This window comes from Rhamphochromis sp. 'chilingali' (assembly GCF_963969265.1).
Source record: "Rhamphochromis sp. 'chilingali' genome assembly, chromosome: 8".
NCBI lineage: Eukaryota > Metazoa > Chordata > Actinopteri > Cichliformes > Cichlidae > Rhamphochromis > Rhamphochromis sp. 'chilingali'.
The window spans coordinates 31,202,217-31,223,180 of NC_137935.1; the positions used below are offsets into that span (position 1 = coordinate 31,202,217).

Here is a 20,964-nt window from a genome sequence, read left to right on the forward strand (position 1 = left end):
TGCATTACCTGAATCCACTCATAGAGCTAATTTAACATAAGGATAATCTAAGTAAAACGAAAGGAAACATTTCAAAGCTCGATGCAGTTAATTTTATTCTCTGGTCCATAGGCTCTCTCACCAGACTGTAGACAGCACCCCTTCATGGTGGAAAAGAGTTCCTGCATCCAGGCTGGTCCAAAACAGGAAGGTGCCCTGTGGCTCCCAGACCGCAGAGAGAAAGCAGACTTGTTGTTTGGAATTAGATAACTCATTGTAAATAAGTTTCGTCATGTGCATTTCTAAATGATCGTGTGTAATGCATTTCTAAAGGAAAGTTTTGTAATGCGCAGCTGACTTGTATTTTAATGTAGGAAGTGGCGCATGTTAAAGGCGCCAGGGAGTGCTCTGGGTAACAAAAAGAGCACTTGCTGGTTTCTTGAGGAGTGAATTAATGAATATGTGGGTGGTGTGGTGGTGCAGTTGTTAGCACTATCCTGAGTTCACAGCCGCTGACTGGCTGGGGCATTTCTGTGTGCAGTCACAATGCCCAGCTTCCTCCCCTCCTCCCCAAGTGTTGATTTTAAATTGACCGTAGGCGTAAATGAGGTGTGAATGATTGCTTTTTTGTGTCAGCCCTGTGATAGACTGGCGACCTGTCTACCCCACTTCTTCTCCTATCCTCCAGTGCACCAATGACCATGAGTTGTATAAGTGCCTGGGGTACAGTATTTTGTAGTTTTACTTAAACTATAACTAAAAGCTACTTAAGTAGCTTAACAGTGCACAGGCCGCATTTTCAACTATATTTATAGCTCCAAACGTAAATGTCCTAATGTGTAATGATATGTTTCACAATGATCATGTAACATGATGGTATTCTTACTTTTATTAGTACTGTTGTTGTTTTTGGATAATAATGTATTATAATTATTCATTTGTTGACGTGTATATCTAGCAGTTCATGGTGATTCTAATTCCTTATATATTGATTGATCAACAATAATGTAATTTATCAGCAAAATAATGTGTGACTAAAAGTTTTATATGTGCTGGTTCTATTCATCTTCGCCTACACACAACAGTTTTTTTGGTGTGCATTCTGTTATTTAGACAGACTGCTGGCTGCAGAAGACAATGGAAGTCAAGGAAAGGAGTAAAATTTGAATCCAACAGCTTGGTTTGCGTGAGGATCCTATGATCCAACATATGCATACATAGTAACACATTTTTGCCTTGGTATATACATAAAATAGATCCAAGTCCTTGGGACACTAACCACTGAAATACCTTGAAATGTCCTCTTCATCAAGATTAGCTGTAATAAAAACATATTACATGAAAAAATAAGGGAGTGTAGTTCATACCTCGTGATTTAGTATTTTCCTGATGTATTCCAGCTTCTTTCAAATTGACCTGGTTAATACTTTACCAGTTTTGTATTATTATTATTATTATCGTTGTTGTTGTTGTCGTTATGCCTGGTTTCAAGTCACTATATAGGAAACTCACACATAAGGCCAACCCCACATACAGCAAACATGCAGACCCAGATATTTGACTGCTGAGGGTCCAGGAAGTGTCGTCATTACGTCGTGCGTCGGTTTGTTTACTGTCTAAGCGTGCAGGGAGGGTGGGCGCTAACGGCACAGATTTTCACACTGAATCTCTTCCCCCCGCTGGACCAAAATTTCTTGCACAATGCAGCGGTCCTACGAAACCCGATAGTGACAGCCGTTCGCAGTTTTACAGGAAGGCTTTTGTTTTCGACGACAGAACCGAAGTCCGACATGAAAACATGAAGCTGCCTAACCAGCAGTGCTAATGCTAACACGGCGAGTCAGCGAGCTGTCAGATTTCAGGGTTTCATATAGAAGAATTGAGTGTCGCTGGTTTTGTTGTGTTGAAACTTGGCACTGGGCGCATGACTGACAGCGTCTACTTCGTTACGGATGCCGACAGGACGACGCGCAAGTTTATAGCAAATGTAAACACTTCACTGTGTCACTAGCTTTCATTTAGCACCTGCTGTTATTGTCTGAAGGGGCATAGTTGAGCTAGCCTGCCTGCTGTCCTTGTTATTGTTGCTGAATGGGGTGGAGTTATTTTATAGCGTTGTCTCTCCACCCTAGAGTAACTTAAGATATCGTTTCCCAGTTGTAGGAAGACGGTGTCAGGCAAAATGGTGTTAAGAAGCTCCTGGAAATCACGACATAAAAACAGCTGTGGACCTGCTCCCCGTTGGATCCGACCAGGATTGGCTGCCCTGCTCTGGTTATGTGCGATTCGGTTAGCTTGCGGCATTGAGGTGGGGGAGATCAAAACCATCGTCCAGAAAGATGCGGAGTTTGATGCCAACTATAATGACATGGTTACGAGTGAAAACCAGACCATTTACGCGTTTAATCACACCATCTCTCGGAATAAGGTGAGTTCGCCTCCTCAGACTTGTCGGTTCGTTTTTTCACCACTTAAAGATTATTATCAGTCCTTTCTCCTTTTCCCTCTCTTGACTTTCAGACTGAGGGAGTGCGTGTGTCTGTGGACGTGTTATCCAACAAGTCGGAGAGCCCAATCTTGTTTGTAGTGCGACAGAAGCAAGGCGTCCTGTCTTTTCAAGTCCCCCTCATTCTCAGAGGCCTGTGAGTACCCCCCACCGTTTACATACATAACATATATACATCACACGTATGTGATGTATATATGTTAATGTTTTTTCTTACAAAAATCAAGTAATTTAAAATAAAAACTGATGTGGTCTGTAATTTGGTCCATCCCTTAACTCCTTTAACTTCACGTTTTTGTCTAATTGCATATTAAGCTTCCCTTCTTTGTATGTAACCAGAGATGGCCACTCACTGTTATTTTAAATCCTCTAAGTTAGCGTCAAAGCATTTTAAAAGATCTATGTGTTACAGAGTTGAAATTGAAATTGAAACACAATGCATTATGCTTAGTGAGGTGTGGAGTCAATTGTCTAGTCTACAGTAAAGCCAGCAGTAGTTAAACTTACTGTGCCCATGGCAATTTTTAAGTCCTATTAATTTATGTGCAAGTGACATAGAGGAAAGATGAGATACAAAACAGAATATGTGTGGTATGACATGCCAGCTTTTTTGTGTTTTTCTGGACCCAGCAAATGTTTCCTTTTCTTTTTTCTTAATAATGTCTACATTAGTTACTTCACCTTATCCAAAACCTTCTACCAAATCATCTTAAATCAGTGTTTCTCCCCAGATGAGATAAAATGAGTGTATTTAGCTTGTGGAACCAGGTTTTCATTGGCAAACATTTCCCAGCAGGTTCATGTTGACAGCCCTAGTCCAGTTGAAGCCGTAACCCCAGGAGCTTTCATGATAGATGCAACTAACAATTTTTTTTTTTTTCACTTTCCTTTCTTTAAGTACACAGCATGTCTTATCCTCTTTGCAGACATTCAGGGCTTTTGTTATGTCAAGCTCCAAACTGCCAACCATCCATCAGCTATGTGAGCAGACTTGGCAGAGGTTTTCAGAAAATGCCCCTGTTTGGAAAATGAGAGCCCTTAGAGCTCGAATATATTCAGTTACAATTCTTTGTGCCATTTTTACACTGCAGCAGTGATGTGGGGCTGCCAAAGAAAATATCACATTTCAAATTTGGGCTTGCCTAGAGGTGCATTAGTAGGGCTCAGCACATCATTTGGGACTTCTTACATTAGGGCGTGTAGTTAAATATGACATAATTATACAAGATGTTTCCCGGCTTCTCATCGCAGCATTGCTTTTCTTGGGCCTCACTAATGTAGTGACCTATCACAGATATAACCATATTTCAGGATGTCCTGAAAAAAGGTACTTGGGCGTAATTTAAGAACGGTGTCATCTCAGGCTCAGGCTGCACTTTCCACATGTAGCATCACAGCTGTGAAGATAATGGTGTGAGGTCAAGCTGTCTCCTCAACTTTGATTATTATAGTGTGAGGTATCTTCCTAAGTTTTTCTGTTTTCAATAGAACAAAGTTAACATAAAGTAGTATTAAAAATAAACAATAACAGCCAGTATATCGACATTCAATAATTTTTTTTTAGTCCCCAAACATCAACATTCACCCTAAAAACCTGTTGTTGTTTTGGTGCTGGTAGCTTTATCAGGTTTGTGAACATAGACTATTGTTTGTGATTACAGATGGATTAAATGTAAGCAAAGGCTAATAAGGATGTCCTCTTCCTAAACGCCACGTAGGCACATTTTATTTGAACATGTGTTCCAAGGTTCTTTTTAAGGAGTGTCGGGCTACTTGGACAGTAAACGAATATAACTACAGGTCACGGGGTTTAGCTGTAAAAGCAGATGTAGTGGAGAAAGGTGACGAGGCAGTTCAGTCTGCAATCAGTAATTCTTTTCAGAAGTGTGACGGTCATTTGACAAGTTTTGTACGGAGGAAACGGCAAAAACCACTGCCTGTAATGTGCTTGGGATTGTCTCCAAGTCAAACGGCTCCTGTAACCTTACTTCATTGTGTGCAACGTGATAAAAGGTTCCTAGTTCTGGAGTTTATTTGCCATTGGCCAACAGTCCATTTGTGATGTGTTCCTCTCTTGCACTGGAAGGTTTTGCAACACCAGAATCACCCCGCTGTCAGTCATTGCTTTGTTGGTCTCATGGTCAGGCCACGTTTTTAGCAGCTCACTAATGAACTTTGGACTCTCACTTCCTCCTTTGTGAACCACCAGTGCAGAGATGGGGAGCTAATGTCATTGTGAGGTTTGCATTCAACCACTTTTAAAGGAAAAATTACGTTTATGTTTCAACTTGTCAGATTGTGTAACTGTCAAACAAAAAAACCCACCTGATTTGCTTCGTTCTTATAATATTAGAGAATATACAAGAAGGAAGGAATGAATGTATGAGAGGTTATGGGAAACTTGATCTTTGTTGTCCCCTCCTTTTTTTTTTTTCCTTTGTTCCTTTTTCATCAGCTATCAGAGGAAGTACCCTTACTACGATGTGGGCAGGACACTGTGCCAACCTCCAACCCGGGCCGCCTCGGAGACCCAGTACTTCTTTGTGGACGTGTCTACCCTGTCCAGTCAGGGTACAAACTACCAGCTCAGAGTGAGCCGTGTTGAAAGTTTCACCCTGCAGTGAGTGTTATCTGTTATGTAATAAATCAAACACAGTACGTGGTACCTGCCTGAATTCCCATCTTATTGCACTGTACATCAGCCTGTGTTATTTGAATGACACGTTTTGTTTAACTTGATTACAGAACAAACAAGAAATTCAGCTTCACTGCATCACCATCCCAACCTCAGGTAAACTGCCTGGTACCATAGCTCTGTGTGACAGTAGGCTCCTTCTTTACATAACTGTGTTGAGTCAAAGAAATGTGCACCACAGATGGGGGAGTTTGTGGGTGGGGGAGGGACTCATGACAAGAAATGTGCAGGAAGCCAGCTGAAAGTATACATGTGAAAGAGGATGTTATGAATGCAGGGAATTTCTGATTTTGTGTAGTTATATTACATTAAAAAAATCTTTTTCTTGAGTAAGCTCTGTTTTCTGCACATCCAATCATTTAAACAAAGTTTTGCTTTCTTTTTGGCCTTTGATGACACTTTCATTGGATCGTGTTAGGTTTTTGTTTTGGATGTGCGGGGTGTGTAGATTTGTGTGGATTGCAGGGCTTTAAACTCAGTTTTACCTCACATCCATGTGTAGTTAATGGACACCTTTTAAGAACATAACCTTCTCATTTCCAGTTTGAGCCACGTAACGTCTTCAGACAGTCAACAACAAAGATGTTCAGATATTATACTATTTAGTCAGGCATAATAATGCAGTCTGACTGGAGTAGTCTATACTGCAGCAAACAGAACAACCTGTTTCACAAGCCTTTATGTGACAGTTACTGGGAGCATGGGTTGTTTATTTAACCCAAATACACACTTATGTTAAAGCTAAATAATGCTTTCATTTTGTATGCGCATGTGTTTCTAAAAAGCAAACTATGTTGCTGAGCATGTAGTTTACCTCTGGCCTACAGCTTAGGCTTCCTGCATGATGGTGGCTGCAAAGAAAGAAAATAACCACTGCAAATAAACCTCACAGTTTCTCTAAAGGTTCCAGACTCTACAGGGAGTGCAGAATTATTAGGCAAATGAGTATTTTGTCCACATCATCCTCTTCATGCATGTTGTCTCACTCCAAGCTGTATAGGCTCGAAAGCCTACTACCAATTAAGCATATTAGGTGATGTGCATCTCTGTAATGAGAAGGGGTGTGGTCTAATGACATCAACACCCTATATCAGGTGTGCATAATTATTAGGCATCTTCCTTTCCTTTGGCAAAATGGGTCAAAAGAAGGACTTGACAGGCTCAGAAAAGTCAAAAATAGTGAGATATCTTGCAGAGGGATGCAGCAGTCTCAAAATTGCAAAGCTTCTGAAGCGTGATCATCGAACAATCAAGCGTTTCATTCAAAATAGTCAACAGGGTCACAAGAAGCGTGTGGAAAAACCAAGGCGCCAAATAACTGCCCATGAACTGAGAAAAGTCAAGTGTGCAGCTGCCAAGATGCCACTTGCCACCAGTTTGGCCATATTTCAGAGCTGCAACATCACTGGAGTGCCCAAAAGCACAAGGTGTGCAATACTCAGAGACATGGCCAAGGTAAGAAAGGCTGAAAGACGACCACCACTGAACAAGACACACAAGCTGAAACGTCAAGACTGGGCCAAGAAATATCTCAAGACTGGTTTTTCTAAGGTTTTATGGACTGATGAAATGAGAGTGAGTCTTGATGGGCCAGATGGATGGGCCCATGGCTGGATTGGTAAAGGGCAGAGAGCTCCAGTCCGACTCAGACGCCAGCAAGGTGGAGGTGGAGTACTGGTTTGGGCTGGTATCATCAAAGATGAGCTTGTGGGGCCTTTTTGGGTTGAGGATGGAGTCAAGCTCAACTCCCAGTCCTACTGCCAGTTTCTGGAAGACACCTTCTTCAAGCAGTGGTACAGGAAGAAGTCTGCATCCTTCAAGAAAAACATGATTTTCATGCAGGACAATGCTCCATCACACGCGTCCAAGTACTCCACAGCGTGGCTGGCAAGAAAGGGTATAAAAGAAGAAAAACTAATGACATGGCCACCTTGTTCACCTGATCTGAACCCCATTGAGAACCTGTGGTCCATCATCAAATGTGAGATTTACAAGGAGGGAAAACAGTACACCTCTCTGAACAGTGTCTGGGAGGCTGTGGTTGCTGCTGCACGCAATGTTGATGGTGAACAGATCAAAACACTGGCAGAATCCATGGATGGCAGGCTTTTGAGTGTCCTTGCAAAGAAAGGTGGCTATATTGGTCGCTGATTTGTTTTTGTTTTGTTTTTGAATATCAGAAATGTATATTTGTGAATGTGGAGATGTTATATTGGTTTCACTGGTAAAAATAAATAATTGAAATGGGTATATATTTGTTTTTTGTTAAGTTGCCTAATAATTATGCACAGTAATAGTCACCTGCACACACAGATATCCCCCTAAAATAGCTAAAACTAAAAACAAACTAAAAACTACTTCCAAAAACATTCAGCTTTGATATTAATGAGTTTTTTGGGTTCATTGAGAACATGGTTGTTGTTCAATAATAAAATTATTCCTCAAAAATACAACTTGCCTAATAATTCTGCACTCCCTGTATTAATATTAAAACTTTCCTTTACTGAGATTTAGCTCTGAAAACCAACCAAATAACCAAAAAAATGAACATATTTTGTTGTAGTTGCTTGCCTCTTTGTTTCGCCCTCTTTTCCTTGTCTGTGGCTGTATGGATCTATAATCATCTATACCAGGGGTCTGCAACCCTAGGCACGTGTGCCAACTGGGTTAACTGATGGCACGAACATAGCTGGACTGGCCATCGGGCATACTGGGCATTCGCTTTTTTTTTTTTTTTTCTCTTTGTAACGGTATAAACAATGAAAGGTGGTGGATTGGCCAGATGCTGGTCGGTGTATAAAAATAACTCAGTTGTTTGGTGGTGGCTGTGGCAGTGCTTCCTCAGATTCAGTAACATTAGCAAGTGGTGGAGGCCAGCAGGTGGATGAGAGAAAGGGGAGGCAGGAGGAGGAGAGAGCCGAGGTGGCCACTGGTCCTAGTGTCAGGTGAACTGAACTTCAGGTAAGAAGTTATGACCTGCAGTCTATCTGGGTCAGATATAAACCAAGTTTAGGTGGAGTTTATTTTCATTGTGCTGACTTTTTACAGTCAGTTACAATAATTCGTACTGCGTACTAGCTAGCATGACGGAGTTTATATACAGCTGGGTGGGTGCTTTGATGTTACTGATAGTGAACTTTATTTAATTCATAAGGTTAGTTAGTGGAGTTGCCAACCGTCCCGTAAAAAGACGGAATCGTCCAGCATTCAGAGAAATTATTACTCGTTTCGTGTTGAGGTGAAAAGGAACAGTTTGTCCCGGACTTTAGCTAGAATGGAAAAGACACAAAGCTGGAGATATTCTGTGTCTTTGCTGCACAGCTGCCTCTTCTTCTCTCATCCTCTCCCCCTCCCTCTCCTGTTTCTACTTCAATCATGAAACTGATCAATGATCAGCTGATCAGCTTTTCTCTCTTGTTTGTTTATCGCCCACTTTGCGCCAGAAAGAGGAAACCGCCGAATGTTGCGCTAAACAACAGCAGCACGTTTAAGCTTGATCAGCTGTTGTTAGAATTTATTTAATATTAATTTTTAATATCAGCTGATGTTTGCTGGAGCCACAGCTGTTAAGCTGCTGGTCATGATATCGGTTTGGATATGTGATGAGAGGGAAACATGAAGATGAAACCAGGAGATGTCCTTACTGAATCATCAGAGCTGAACAGGTGATGGAGAAACAGGTTTACCTTTTAGGTGACATGAATGAGTTGAAGGGAAGTTATGAACTGTTTCTGAGAGACAAATAACACCAGGATCCTTTTTTACGCTGACAGCTGGTAACTGTGCAGGGGCGGGTCTAGCAAAGTTTTGCCAGGGGGCAGGTAGGGCATTAACAGGGAAAGGGGGGCACAAGGAAATACTTTCTTATTCTCATTTAAAATGTCTATCTTTTAATAAATAATTATCTGAAACTTACAACCAAAGGTTTTTATCTGATGTAAAATGTATAGAAATCATACATATAACATCGAAGCAGCTGGAATCCACAGCTGTGCGTGTTCATGCAGCTTGCATATTCACCTGCTGGACATCACTACCTGACAAGTTTAACTGTCTTCAGAACATTGCAGAGGCCTTATTGACAGTATTTGGCTCTACATATCTGTGTGAACAGATCTTCTCTCACATGAGTGTCCTCAGGCAGCCGTCTGAATGCTTGACACTCGGAGACCTGTGTCTCTGAGTGGGAGACCAGAGATCACATCAACATGTGTGTCTCTGTATTAACAGACATACCATAATGGCTTAGTTTATTTTTCTTACCATTGTTGTGAGGAGACCATAAATAGCATTTGCATTTTCTGTTGTACAGTTCTTGTTATGGATAAAAAGTCTTTTTTTTTTTTCTTTTTTTTTCAAAATAGCTGATAACTATTCGCTGATAGCTCCCAACATCTGCGAACAGATATAATTCTATAAAGTGGTTCTATATATTGTGTAACTGTTAATATAGAGCGTTATTACATTTATTGCTAATGCAATCATATGGCACACTGACCTCTGAGGAAATTTTAAATGGCACTCGTCATCAGAAAGGTTGCCTACACCTCATCTATACAGTCCTATGAAAAAGAATGAAGTAAAACTTGTCATTCAGTAGCTTACAGTTGGCTTTTGGAAGCAATAACTTGAAGTAATTCTTTTCTGTATGACTTTATCAGTATTGTCATGGAGTGAGTTTGTTGCTGATTTATGCAGAGCTCTCTCCAGGTTCCTTCACATTTTCAGTCAGGTTGAGGTCTGGACATTGCAACACCTTGTTTCTTTTCTTTTTTTTTTTTAGCTGTTTATTCTGTTCTAGATTTGCTGCTATGATTGGGGTTGTTGTCCTATTGCGTGACCCAGTTTGGACCAAGCTTTAGCTCTCACGCTGGTATCCTGACATTTGAATCACGAATACTTTTGTAAACAGAGGGGTTTGTGGTCAACTCAATGACTGCATGGAGCCCAGGTTCTGTGGTTGCAAAACAAACCCAACCCATCACCCCTCCACCACCGTGCTTCGGGGTTGGTCTGAGATGTTTGTTCTGATAAGCTTGGTTAGCGCCAAACGTGTTGCTGTGCGTTATGGATAAGCATCTACACTTTAGTCTCGTCTGTTCAAAGGACATTGTTCCAGTTTGAGTTTTTTCTAATTGTCCTGTTATGAACTTTAACATTTAACTGCGGCTTGTAGCGTCTGAGATGTCGCTGTTGGGTTTTTTGCAGTTTCTTTAAGCTTTGCACGGTCTGACCTTGGGGTGAATTTTCTGGCATTTCCACTCCTGAGAAGATGGTGACATATTGTTAACTTACCTGTGAATGCTCCTGAGCAGCAAATTGCCAAAACTTCTGCTTTTGCAGAGGTGCTCACACTTGCTGATGACCGAGCAATCAAGTGTGTTTGATTATCAGCACCTGGCTCCTCCTTACACTCTTCATTCCCATAGCAGCAGTATGGGTGCACTGAGTTATGCTCAAAACTGCCAATCCTGTGAAAACCTTACTTTTCACACGACTGTATGTTATTTGAAAACGGAGATCAGCTTGTGGCAAATGACTCCATGACTTTCTTTTGACACTTGATGAAGACGTTGTCAGTCTCTGACCTCTTTTAAGACAGTCTGCTTTCTGCATCAGCTTTGCTTCGTTCTCCCAGTCTGTGCTTGTAAGCTATCAGGTCAGCTCATTTGTATGCGTGAGGTGCTCTGCAGTCGAGGGCTACAACTGAACTGGATAAAACCTTTTGAGAACCTGGAGTGGGAGGCTCTCAGTAACATATCACTTATCAAATTGTGCAAATGGCCCGTGGGGTGACGTATTGGTTTAATGGTTTATTGTGCTGTCAGCAATTAAAACGCCATCCTCAAGTCGATCTTTCTGAAAACTGCCTCGCTGACTGTTGTCCTCTTCTTTCCCTCTCCTTTTCTCTCAGTATTTCAAGTATGTCTTCCAAGACGGGGTGGATACTGTGATCGTCAAGGTCAACTCGGACATGACTTTCCCCTGTTCTGTCATGTCCATCCAGGACATCCAGGTACAGTTATCCAGAGCACACATTCAGCTGTGCTGCAGCAGCCCTCAAGAGGCCCCTCCCTCAGCCTCAGTGGTCAGCGTGCAGTAGCACTCTGAGACCACATGAGGGCATCACAGTGGATACCACAGCTGATTTCTTGCTGTTCAAAAATGTTTTCTTATTTACTTCTGAAACAATCCATCTGAATCTTTCTTTTTTCACATCTAATTCAGTTTTTTTTCTCCCTCTCTCACTGTCTCCATTCAGTGCCCCATTTATGACCTTGACAACAACGTGGCCTTCATTGGGATGTACCAGACTATGACAAAAAAAGGTGCCATCACCGTGCAGGTAGTGTCCCGCAGAAATTCAGAGCTTATTGGAACCGGTTGCGATAAATCCTGGTGTAGATTTGAATGTAGGTGTTTCTGCCTTTATCTAGAGGAAAGATTTCCCCAGCAACAGTTTCTACGTGGTGGTGGTGGTAAAAACTGAGGACGAGGCATGCGGCGGCCCGCTGCGCTTCTACCCTCTGAGACCCGATCAGCTGATTGACGCCGGCAATCGCAGCAAGGCCCTCGATGTGATGGTCTCACCCGCAATCAACTGTAAGTCACATGGCTACATATGTGAAGCGCTGAGGGTTAGCATGTGCTAAAAGAAGCAGAGATTTCTCTGCTTGTGTTGTTTAGATTTGTGTTTTTTTTTTGGCAGCAGATACAGAATGTTGTCTTACTATGCAAATTAGCTTACAGTTAATATGTCCTCCCGTGCAGTGGAGGTGTACGTGATGGGAATGCTGTTCTGTTTGGGGATCTTCTTCTCATTCTACCTCCTGACCTTGCTCTGTGTCTGTCTAGAGCGTGCACGGTAAGGTTTTGAAATTGCCTCTGCAGCAAAGTCATCATTTGCTTTGTTTATCTGCTACTTGTACAAAAGAGTTTCCAGTTGCGGCGGTCGTGTTGGAATGTTCTTCACTTAGAAAAGCCATCTCTGCATCTTTGTCTTCCACTATTGCATGAAGCTTGATTATGTTATACTCAAAACCCAGAAAAAGTAAAGCATATGCATATATAAATAAACTGATTTCACACCTGTAGGAAATATCAGGCCTGCATCTTTTTTTCTGTTTTTATTGTGTCTCCCTTTTTTTCTGGCTTGTTTTCGGAGTAGAAGGAAGTACGTGCTTTAGGGTGTGCCCTTCCAAACGGACCTCAAAACTCAACAGCATATGCAGGAGCTTTTTAAAAAGCTGCAGGTGGGCAGAAGGAATAGCTGATTAATTGAAAAGAGCTGAACAGTAAACGTCAGAAAAGGGTTTAACCGTTAGCTGTCATGCATTTATTTTTTTTGGCTGTTGAATTTCACTGAAGTGAAAGCAGAGCAGGGAATCAGGAATTATGTTGTACACATCTGCAAAACCCTGTGAGGAAGATGCAACTTTTAACCAAAGTCTTCACCCGAAACACAGAATAGAAAAGCCAGGGTGGCAACAAAACAACCGTCTTTGCAAGTCTGCACCGCAACAAAAAGACGCAGGCAGACGGCAACTTGTAGCTGCCTGAAAATGACAGAAAGTTTTGCACTTTGGTTGGAAAAACAACAACTAATTTCCAACCTCCTGTACATCAATTAGTCCCTCTCCAGCCCACGTTTCAACCCACGAGGTCGGACGTCATATTGTCAGAGTAGACCTGCACTGCAGGAATGACACTGCACTGAATACAAATTGTGTTCATTTGCATTTTTCCCCCTCTCTATTTCTGCAGACTGAACAAGAGGAGAAATGTGTTTCTGAATCCTGCCGACATGTCACCTGCTGAGACAGGTAACCCAGCAACTAGCTCTGATGGACCGGCCCATTAGGAGCAGTGTGCACTGACCACAAACCAGCAAGCTTGTTCTGTTCTGTTAATTAAATACCAGAGTAAATGTGATCCTAAACTGGACTGATCATGCAGTCCCACAGCTGTTTGCCACTCTTTTATCTCAGAGCTGAATGTTTAAGCGTGTACTGAACGTGTATCTTTCTCTCCCCCCTGCCATTCAGCCTCTCTGCTCGGGAAGAACAGCGACGGTATACAGACACAGTTACTCCCCTTGTGCACTCGCTGCCCTCTCTCAGTCTGTGTTGCTTGTCTGCAGATGCTCTGCATGCAGTAGCTTCCATACTTTACCCTACAAAGAAGAGAAAGAGACGTTTTCGGCTGCAGGGCTTCATGGACATAAACGTGGCTCTGTTCTGAGGCTTTTCTGGCTTTACAGAGATACAGATATGCACTCACATGGGTCTTTGTTGGCTTCTTTTGCCTGTGTTTGTAACAGTGTTATCCTTTTGTAGTCCTCACAGCTTTATGGCTTTGAGCTAAAGAAACACGTGAGCATATTTTCAGCAGCACTCCCATTAAAAGCATGACGGCGCTAAGATGAATGCAAGCGCTGCTGATGTGCTTTTTTTGGCTGCTGGCTGCCTCCCAGTGTGTATCTGTATCTATCCACTGCAGTAGTTGCTGCCACTGTTTGTTTTTAAACCACTAGTTTTGAAATAATCCTCTTCACTGCATCTCATTTCTCAGCTTTCACACTTTTGGAGATTAATAACTTTTTTTTGCCCCCAGCCAGAAAAGAATTTAAGGAATTGCATTTTTTCACTGGATTCCTTCACGTGTTTACGTCCGCCTCACCTCCCTGTTTTCCTGACTAACACAGTGATCATTGTGCAGTGTTAGGATACTAACTAAACGTTGATCGTAGTGCCGCTTGTTTGTGCATGTGAGCATTTGGGAGCGTGTATCCTTTCTTGGATTTTTGAAAGTTTGTGTCTTTACAGGAAAAACTCCAGCCTCACCAAATGAATATGGCTCATTTGGTGAGTATTTAAAAAAACAAACATTTAGTCTTTGTGATGTCATTGTTTGATTGCCAATGAACGAAGAGTCATCTCCTCCTCAGCCGACAACGGCAGCACAATGAGTTCAGAGGCCATTACCGACAGCGCCACTTCAACTGACAACAACTATGGATACATGGGTATGAGCAAACAGAGACTCACACGTCCTTTTTTCCCTCTTTCTTGTTTTTTTGGCCCACTCTGCAGAGCGGCTTGAACATGGATTCTTAGCAGCTCCACACCCTCACTGGTTTTCTGTGTGTCTTTGTTCATTAGGACAGGAGCCTTTCAAACGTCGACCAATCCTCAATCACCTTCACTACATAGCCATCCGCATCGGTGACACGCTACCATATAACTAGCCGAATCAGCACCCCAAACCAATCAGCCACCATGTCAATCAAATATCAGTGGAGTTAAGAGGCCGGGAAAGTGGCCACTTCTCTCCACTGATGGCACTCAAATGAACAGCGACGGTGATCTCATCAGCGCAAAGATCATCTGACCAAAAAAAAATCATTCTGGTCATCTATTTAATCATTTTGAAAATTGAAGATCATTTTTGAAAGGTGCGATGTGTTGGATCACCTTTTTGCATCAGCCTGCAACTCCCTTAAATCCAGTCGTCGGTCTGCCTGCTCACGTTGTGCCTCCACTAGACAGAATGACTCTCTTTTGCTCTTCCCTCCTCCAATCAGAGCGATCGCTGGAAAGTGTCACACGGAGCAGGCAGGAGTCTTTGAGCTCCATTGAGGAGGATGACTATGACACACTGGATGACATACACTCCGACAAGAACATTGTTCGCACAAAGGTACGTGAAAATCATTTTTCCTGCCTCAGAATGGCACAGATGTGGCTTTCTGCACATCTGGTTTATTTAGAATGAAAAGATCTGTGAATCTGCAAAGTAGTCCTCACCTCTAGTACTTCAGGGTACTAGAACAAAAACATCCATCTGATCTGTTTGGTCACTAACAGATTGCTGGATTCATCTGTGGAGATGGTGAGCCAAACTGGAAACTGGAGGCATAACTTTTTTTTTTCTTTGATAACAAACATTCTCATTTCCATTTGTGTCAAGTATTTGCCAAGTTTCGCTACATCTCTGAGAGTTTAAACCCCAGCCGGGTCTTTAAAACTCGAGCAGCATCCTAAAAACTTGGTTTTGTTCATCTGGATCATCTGGCGTTTTCAGGGGGAGAAATGTATTGTCACTCATCCAGGTGACTTCTTCGGTTTCCCCAACCTTATAAACAGTACCTATGCACAATGACTGAAACCAGCCCCACTGAATGAACAATGTGCTGTGAGGTCAGTTTCTTGATCATTAATATTCAATTTGTCATTCACAAATCAACAGCCACTGATCAATGGTTTATGATCAGTGGCTGTTGATCAGTTGCCATGAGTCCCATTCACAGGGAGTTGGGGAATGGCTGCAATCGCAGCATTGTAAGATGGTGAAAGATGCACCCTTAGGCCCCCTCCTCGATTCAGAGATGGTCTTTCCTTTTTCACGTAAATGGCCTCTTTGACTCCGCGCTCAAAACCAGCCTTCCTCCCTGTCCAAGATGTGTCCTCATCATTGAAAGAGTGTCCACTGGCCTGTAGGTGTGAATAGACTGCAGAGTCCAGGAGGTAGCTCTCCTGTGTTGTGCCATCTGCTTCGCCAGAGGTTGTTTGGTTCCCCCCCCCCCCCCCCCCCCCCCGCCCCCGATGTATAAATCACAGCAATCCTCCTGGCACTTAACAGCGTATGCTACATTACGCCGTTTGTCCCGAGGGACCCGATCCTTGGTGTGGACCAACTTTTAGCGCAGTGTGTTTTGGGGTTTGAAAGCTACAGAAAGGTGCCTTCCCAGCTTTGACAAATGTCCAGTTGGGATAACCACATTTACTCAGGGCCTTCTTGGTATGATGTTCTTTTGCTTCCCTGGCTGCTGTCTGCGGGGGTGGAGTTTGCGCTGTGTTGTAGCGTCCTGATGACACAGAATTTATGCTCCAGTGGATGATGAGAGTCAAACCTTGAATACTGACATTTGATTTTCACCCAGATGTCACCCACGTACTTGAACCAGTGACTTGGTACTGAACCATCCTGTAATCTCTTACAAACGACCTTCACTGCTTCAGTAAAGACAGATGTAACATCGTACAAGACCTTTGTTTCATCTGCCTCCATAATGCCATCTCTCACCTTCTCAACAAAATCCAAGCTGTTCTGGATGTGGTGTTCAGCGGGTTGAGGGTCGAAGCCAGAAACTTTGAGATGTTATAGGTGACCGAGTTGATCATACAGACAATTGGTCTTAGAGCTACCTCCTGTTTATGTCTCTTCAGTAAACCATACAGACTTGGTGTAGCTTCTCCTGGGTATAGCCTGTGGTATGAGGTCCGGTCAGTAGCATTGTCTTGTTCTTTTTTTTATTTTTATTATTATTATCTCTTTTATTGGGACAGCTGTTGAACATAACAGTAGTTTGCCTTTTTACATTTTCTTTGCTGTCACATTTTAACTTATAATTGAAAAATAAAGAAGACAGGAAAAGAAAAGAAGAAAAAAAAACAACAACAAACAAAACTAGGGTTAGGAGGCAGCAGGGCAGGTAGGTTTACGTAGAACTCAGGGTTGTAACATCATACACAAAATCACACCTCATATGCTTAACATAGTCTGTCCATTTAGACCATATTCCGTAGAAGGTATCCCTCTGAAGTTTAAGAGAAAATGACACTTAGCATTGTCTTGTTCTAACTGCTTCAGACAATCTATCACATCTTCCTGTAACCACTTCCTGGGTCTCGTTTCAGGGGCTCATAAGTATTTTTCTCACTGACCAATGACAAAATTTTCTCATGGTCTTTCTGGTTTAGCAAAACCATCAAGCAGCATTCCCTTCCATAAAAGCCAGCTCTGAGCTCACACACATGCGCACACACAGTGTAAAACGAAGAGCAGGGCAGCAGATATTCTCATACTGAGCTCAAATGAAACAAGTGCACAGAGACAATTTAATAATGTGTTCCTTCGTTATATTAAACCTCTAAACCAGAGTCACAAATTTAAAAAACTTGTCAGCAGTAAAGAGTTTGAACATTAATTAGGCGAGGTTAATGCTTTCTTCATCCAGACTTTAATAAAGTAATCAAAGTAATAAAGTCTTCTCTTCTTCCTCTTACAGAAATTTCTGTACGTGGCGGACTTGGCCCGCAAAGACAAGAGGATCCTCAGCAAGAAGTACCAAATCTACTTCTGGTGAGTTCTCTTGTTGCACCCATGATAAGAAACATGATATTCTTTTATATCTAAGCCAAATCAATTCACAGTGAATTAACCAAGCCATAGTTTGACATTATATGAAACATTAAAAAAAATTACTGATTATTAATGAAGTGCTGCAGATCTGATGGTTGTGAGTGGCTGAAAGTAATAATTGTACCCTCTTCAGGAACATTGCTACGATTGCTGTGTTTTACGCCCTGCCAGTCGTCCAGCTGGTCATCACCTATCAAACGGTAACAATGATTTTATAAAGCATGGCGACACTTTTTTAAAAAAAAAGATTCCGATAAGCCGTCAGCTCGCTAATACGACGTGTGCATCTCTGTTCTCCACAGGTTGTCAATGTTACAGGAAACCAGGACATCTGCTACTACAACTTCCTGTGCGCCCACCCGCTCGGAGCTCTAAGGTTTGCAGTCGAGCACAGTGTGTTAACATGTCCAACGTCATCAGCTAACCCGCGTAAAGTAACGATTAACTAATTCCACACAGCGCTTTCAACAACATCCTCAGTAACCTTGGTTACGTGATGCTGGGGCTCCTCTTTCTCCTCATCGTCCTCAAGAGAGACCTCGCCCAAAATCGTGCTCTGGAGCGGCATGACGTCAACGCGCTGGTGAGGCACACGCACACTGACAAACGTGTAGTCATTTGTCATGAAGATGTGTTTTTAAAGATTTAGATGATGATGATGATGATTGACAGCGGTAGTTTAGTTATCAGGTTGTCTCTTCCTCCTTCAGGAGTGTGGTATCCCAAAGCACTTTGGCCTCTTCTATGCCATGGGAACTGCTCTGATGATGGAGGGTTTGCTCAGTGCCTGCTACCACGTCTGTCCCAACTACACCAACTTCCAGTTTGGTAAGAACGATTGTGTCCTTACTCAGACTCGACATGGTTACAGTTGTTTTTACCTTTGTCAGGATCAGTAGTCTGAAGAGAGTTTTGGCTTTAAGCAGCTGTCACTCCAAAGGAAGATGAGGTTTCCTGGCTTTAGTCTGCATCAGTTCTTTGTGCGGTTACATTTTTACTGCTTCAGCCAGTTTCTTGAGTTTCTGCTGGCTGTAAATCTTGTGAATGCATTATTTTTTTGTCTCTCTGTCTGTTTACTTTGAGTCCTGGGCTGAAAAAAGTTCAAGTTGCATGCGGTACATTTGAGTTGTTCTCCTCCCTGCAGACACCTCCTTCATGTACATGATTGCTGGACTGTGTATGCTGAAGCTCTATCAGAAGAGACACCCGGACATCAACGCGAGCGCTTACACCGCTTACGCCTGCCTCGCCGCTGTCATCTTCTTTTCTGTGCTGGGAGTGGTAAGTGCACACACACACAATACAAAACCTGAGTTATGCTTTATGGTCTAAAAACACAGATTTCTTAATAATCATTGTGCTGTGTTTTTTTTTCCTCTCAGGTATTTGGGAGAGACAACACAGCCTTCTGGATTGTTTTCTCTGTGATCCACATTCTGGCCACGCTGCTGCTCAGTACACAGCTCTACTATATGGGTCGATGGAGGCTCAGTAAGATCACAGAAAGAAAGCAAACTCAGTCCAGTGGGCTTTACTGGCTTAAAATGAGTCACGTTAGACTATTAACTGACTGCAACTAAAGTAGTCCAGGATTATATTAAGGCTGTCGTGTGAGCGTGTGTCTCACATAAGCTAGCAAATCAGAGTAACTAACATTTAAATCCACTTATCGGGATATTCTAATAAAATAAAGCAGCTTATAATCCTTGTTGTTCTCTCTCCTTCCTCTCTGTGTGTTCACGTATCAGACGCTGGGATCATGCGTAGGATAGTTTACGTCATCTACACAGACTGCATCAGGCAGTGCAGCGGGCCGATGTACATTGTGAGTAACGGCCAGAAAATCCAGTATCAGTGTATTGCATAAGGTAGCAGGTCCTTCTGCCTTTACCTGGTAACTCAATTATTATCTTATCTTAACGACCGGTAGTTGCAGAGAGCAATAAAAGGCATCGGTGAGTCCTGATGACCTGCTTTTTAATCATTTTTCCGCCGGTGTATGTCTTTCAGGACCGCATGGTTCTGCTTGTGATGGGGAACATAGTCAACTGGTCTCTGTGAGTAAAACAAACTATGTTTTCAGCTCATTTAAATCAGCAGAGTGCGGAGGAGGCAGGTGATGTGTATCTCGCTATCTCTCTGCAGGGCTGCCTACGGCCTCATACAGAGACCCAACGACTTTGCCTCGTACCTGTTGGCCATCGCCATCTGTAACCTGTTGCTCTACTTTGCCTTTTATATCATCATGAAGGTTTGTGTGTTTAGTAACTCTGCGCATGTGAGAAGCACCAGGAGAAAGTAGCAGACATGTTTGGGACCTTTGGAGCTCACAGTTTTCTGTTTGTGCCCAGCTGCGGAGCGGTGAGAGAATCAAGTGTCTGGCGCTGGTGTGTATTCTCTTCACGGCGGTTGTGTGGGGCTTTGCGCTGTATTTCTTCTTCCAGGGTCTCAGCACCTGGCAGGTTAGCCACACACACACACACACACACAAACCTATGAGATTTGGGCTCATGTGAAAAGACACTTGGATTACTTGTTTCTCTCCTCTGGCACAGAAAACTCCAGCTGAGTCTCGTGAGCACAACAGGGACTGCATCCTGCTATCATTCTTTGACGACCACGACATTTGGCATTTCCTGTCCTCCATCGCTATGTTTGGATCCTTCTTGGTATTATGAGTCATGTTTAAGTTTGTTTAAACATGCAGGATATGCAGTTGGTCTAGAATGAGGCGTTAAAACCTTAATATCCAATATTACCTCTGCTCCCCCTCAGGTCCTCCTGACCATGGACGACGACCTCGACACCGTCCAGAGAGACAAAATCTACGTCTTCTAGATTTGCCAGATCTGCGAAGAGCTCTGCTCTTTCTCTCTGCCTTATCACCCTGTCTGTTTGCATCCCCTCCATCTTTTTCAAAAAGCACAGCCAGTAGCCTGTTTCTGGGCTGTCGATGAGCACCTCTCTGCCTCGTGGAGAGTCGGGGAGGAGCAACAGGCCCCTCCCTCTACCTGCGTGGACACTAATGTGCCAATAGAAGCCGGAACGTCGTCGAGCGATGCTGAAGTGTTTCGTCCTCTCGCTGCCATCATCGATGTAACTGTTGTGAGCACCGTTTACTGCTGACGATTAACGGTGTGCATTCTCGCTTGACACGAAACTCGTCCACTTTAACTTATTTTATATTGTCTGCATTACATTTGGCCTGGAAGTCAGCAATGTATTTTAATTACTGTTTATATGCTGTGTGTGTTTGTACAGGTGTGTGCGTGCGTGCGTGCGTGTTTTCAAAAATAATTGTGGGAAGATGAATCCTGTCCAGTCTGTGGCCTTCAATGTTCTAATCATAGTAGTCACAATACTGTGTTCTGATTGGTCAGATCTGCAAGCTAGCCGTCCTCCTCCTTGAGGGAATATCCATGAAGACATGATTGTATTTACTTGTAACTGCCCTTAAGTGTGACTCTTAAAGGTATTTTTGCACTCTACAAAAAATGAATTTTATTGTCAGGCATTGCAGTGAAAGGATACTCAATAATAAAGGTCTTTTCTGAAGTGTGGTCTATTTTTCCAATACCTG

The 20,964-nt window shown here is 42.7% G+C and overlaps 1 protein-coding gene across 1 annotated transcript; it reads left to right on the forward strand.

Annotated features, from left to right (window-relative positions):
• The first annotated feature begins 1,584 nt into the window (after positions 1-1,584).
• sidt2 (SID1 transmembrane family, member 2) lies at positions 1,585-20,939 on the forward strand. Its single transcript, XM_080889797.1, has 27 exons — positions 1,585-1,966; positions 2,137-2,407; positions 2,500-2,621; positions 4,941-5,105; positions 5,231-5,276; positions 11,095-11,196; positions 11,443-11,526; positions 11,618-11,783; positions 11,952-12,045; positions 12,945-13,003; positions 13,226-13,252; positions 14,006-14,044; positions 14,128-14,205; positions 14,764-14,879; positions 17,251-17,324; positions 17,518-17,584; positions 17,687-17,760; positions 17,844-17,967; positions 18,095-18,212; positions 18,529-18,665; positions 18,767-18,875; positions 19,133-19,209; positions 19,395-19,441; positions 19,530-19,635; positions 19,736-19,846; positions 19,940-20,053; positions 20,160-20,939. The coding sequence occupies exons 2-27, from the start codon at positions 2,162-2,164 to the stop codon at positions 20,220-20,222; spliced, it is 2,565 nt and encodes an 854-aa protein (XP_080745923.1). The 5' UTR covers positions 1,585-1,966; positions 2,137-2,161; the 3' UTR covers positions 20,223-20,939.
• Positions 20,940-20,964: the final 25 nt, after the last annotated feature.

Coding starts and splice junctions, on each gene's coding strand:
- sidt2 (XM_080889797.1), top strand. CDS start 2,162: ATGGTGTTAAGAAGCTCCTGGAAATCACGACATAAAAACAGCTGTGGA. Junction 17,968..18,094: donor GGCATGACGTCAACGCGCTG/GTGAGGCACACG, acceptor TTCCTCCTTCAG/GAGTGTGGTATCCCAAAGCA. Junction 19,210..19,394: donor GCAGCGGGCCGATGTACATT/GTGAGTAACGGC, acceptor TATGTCTTTCAG/GACCGCATGGTTCTGCTTGT.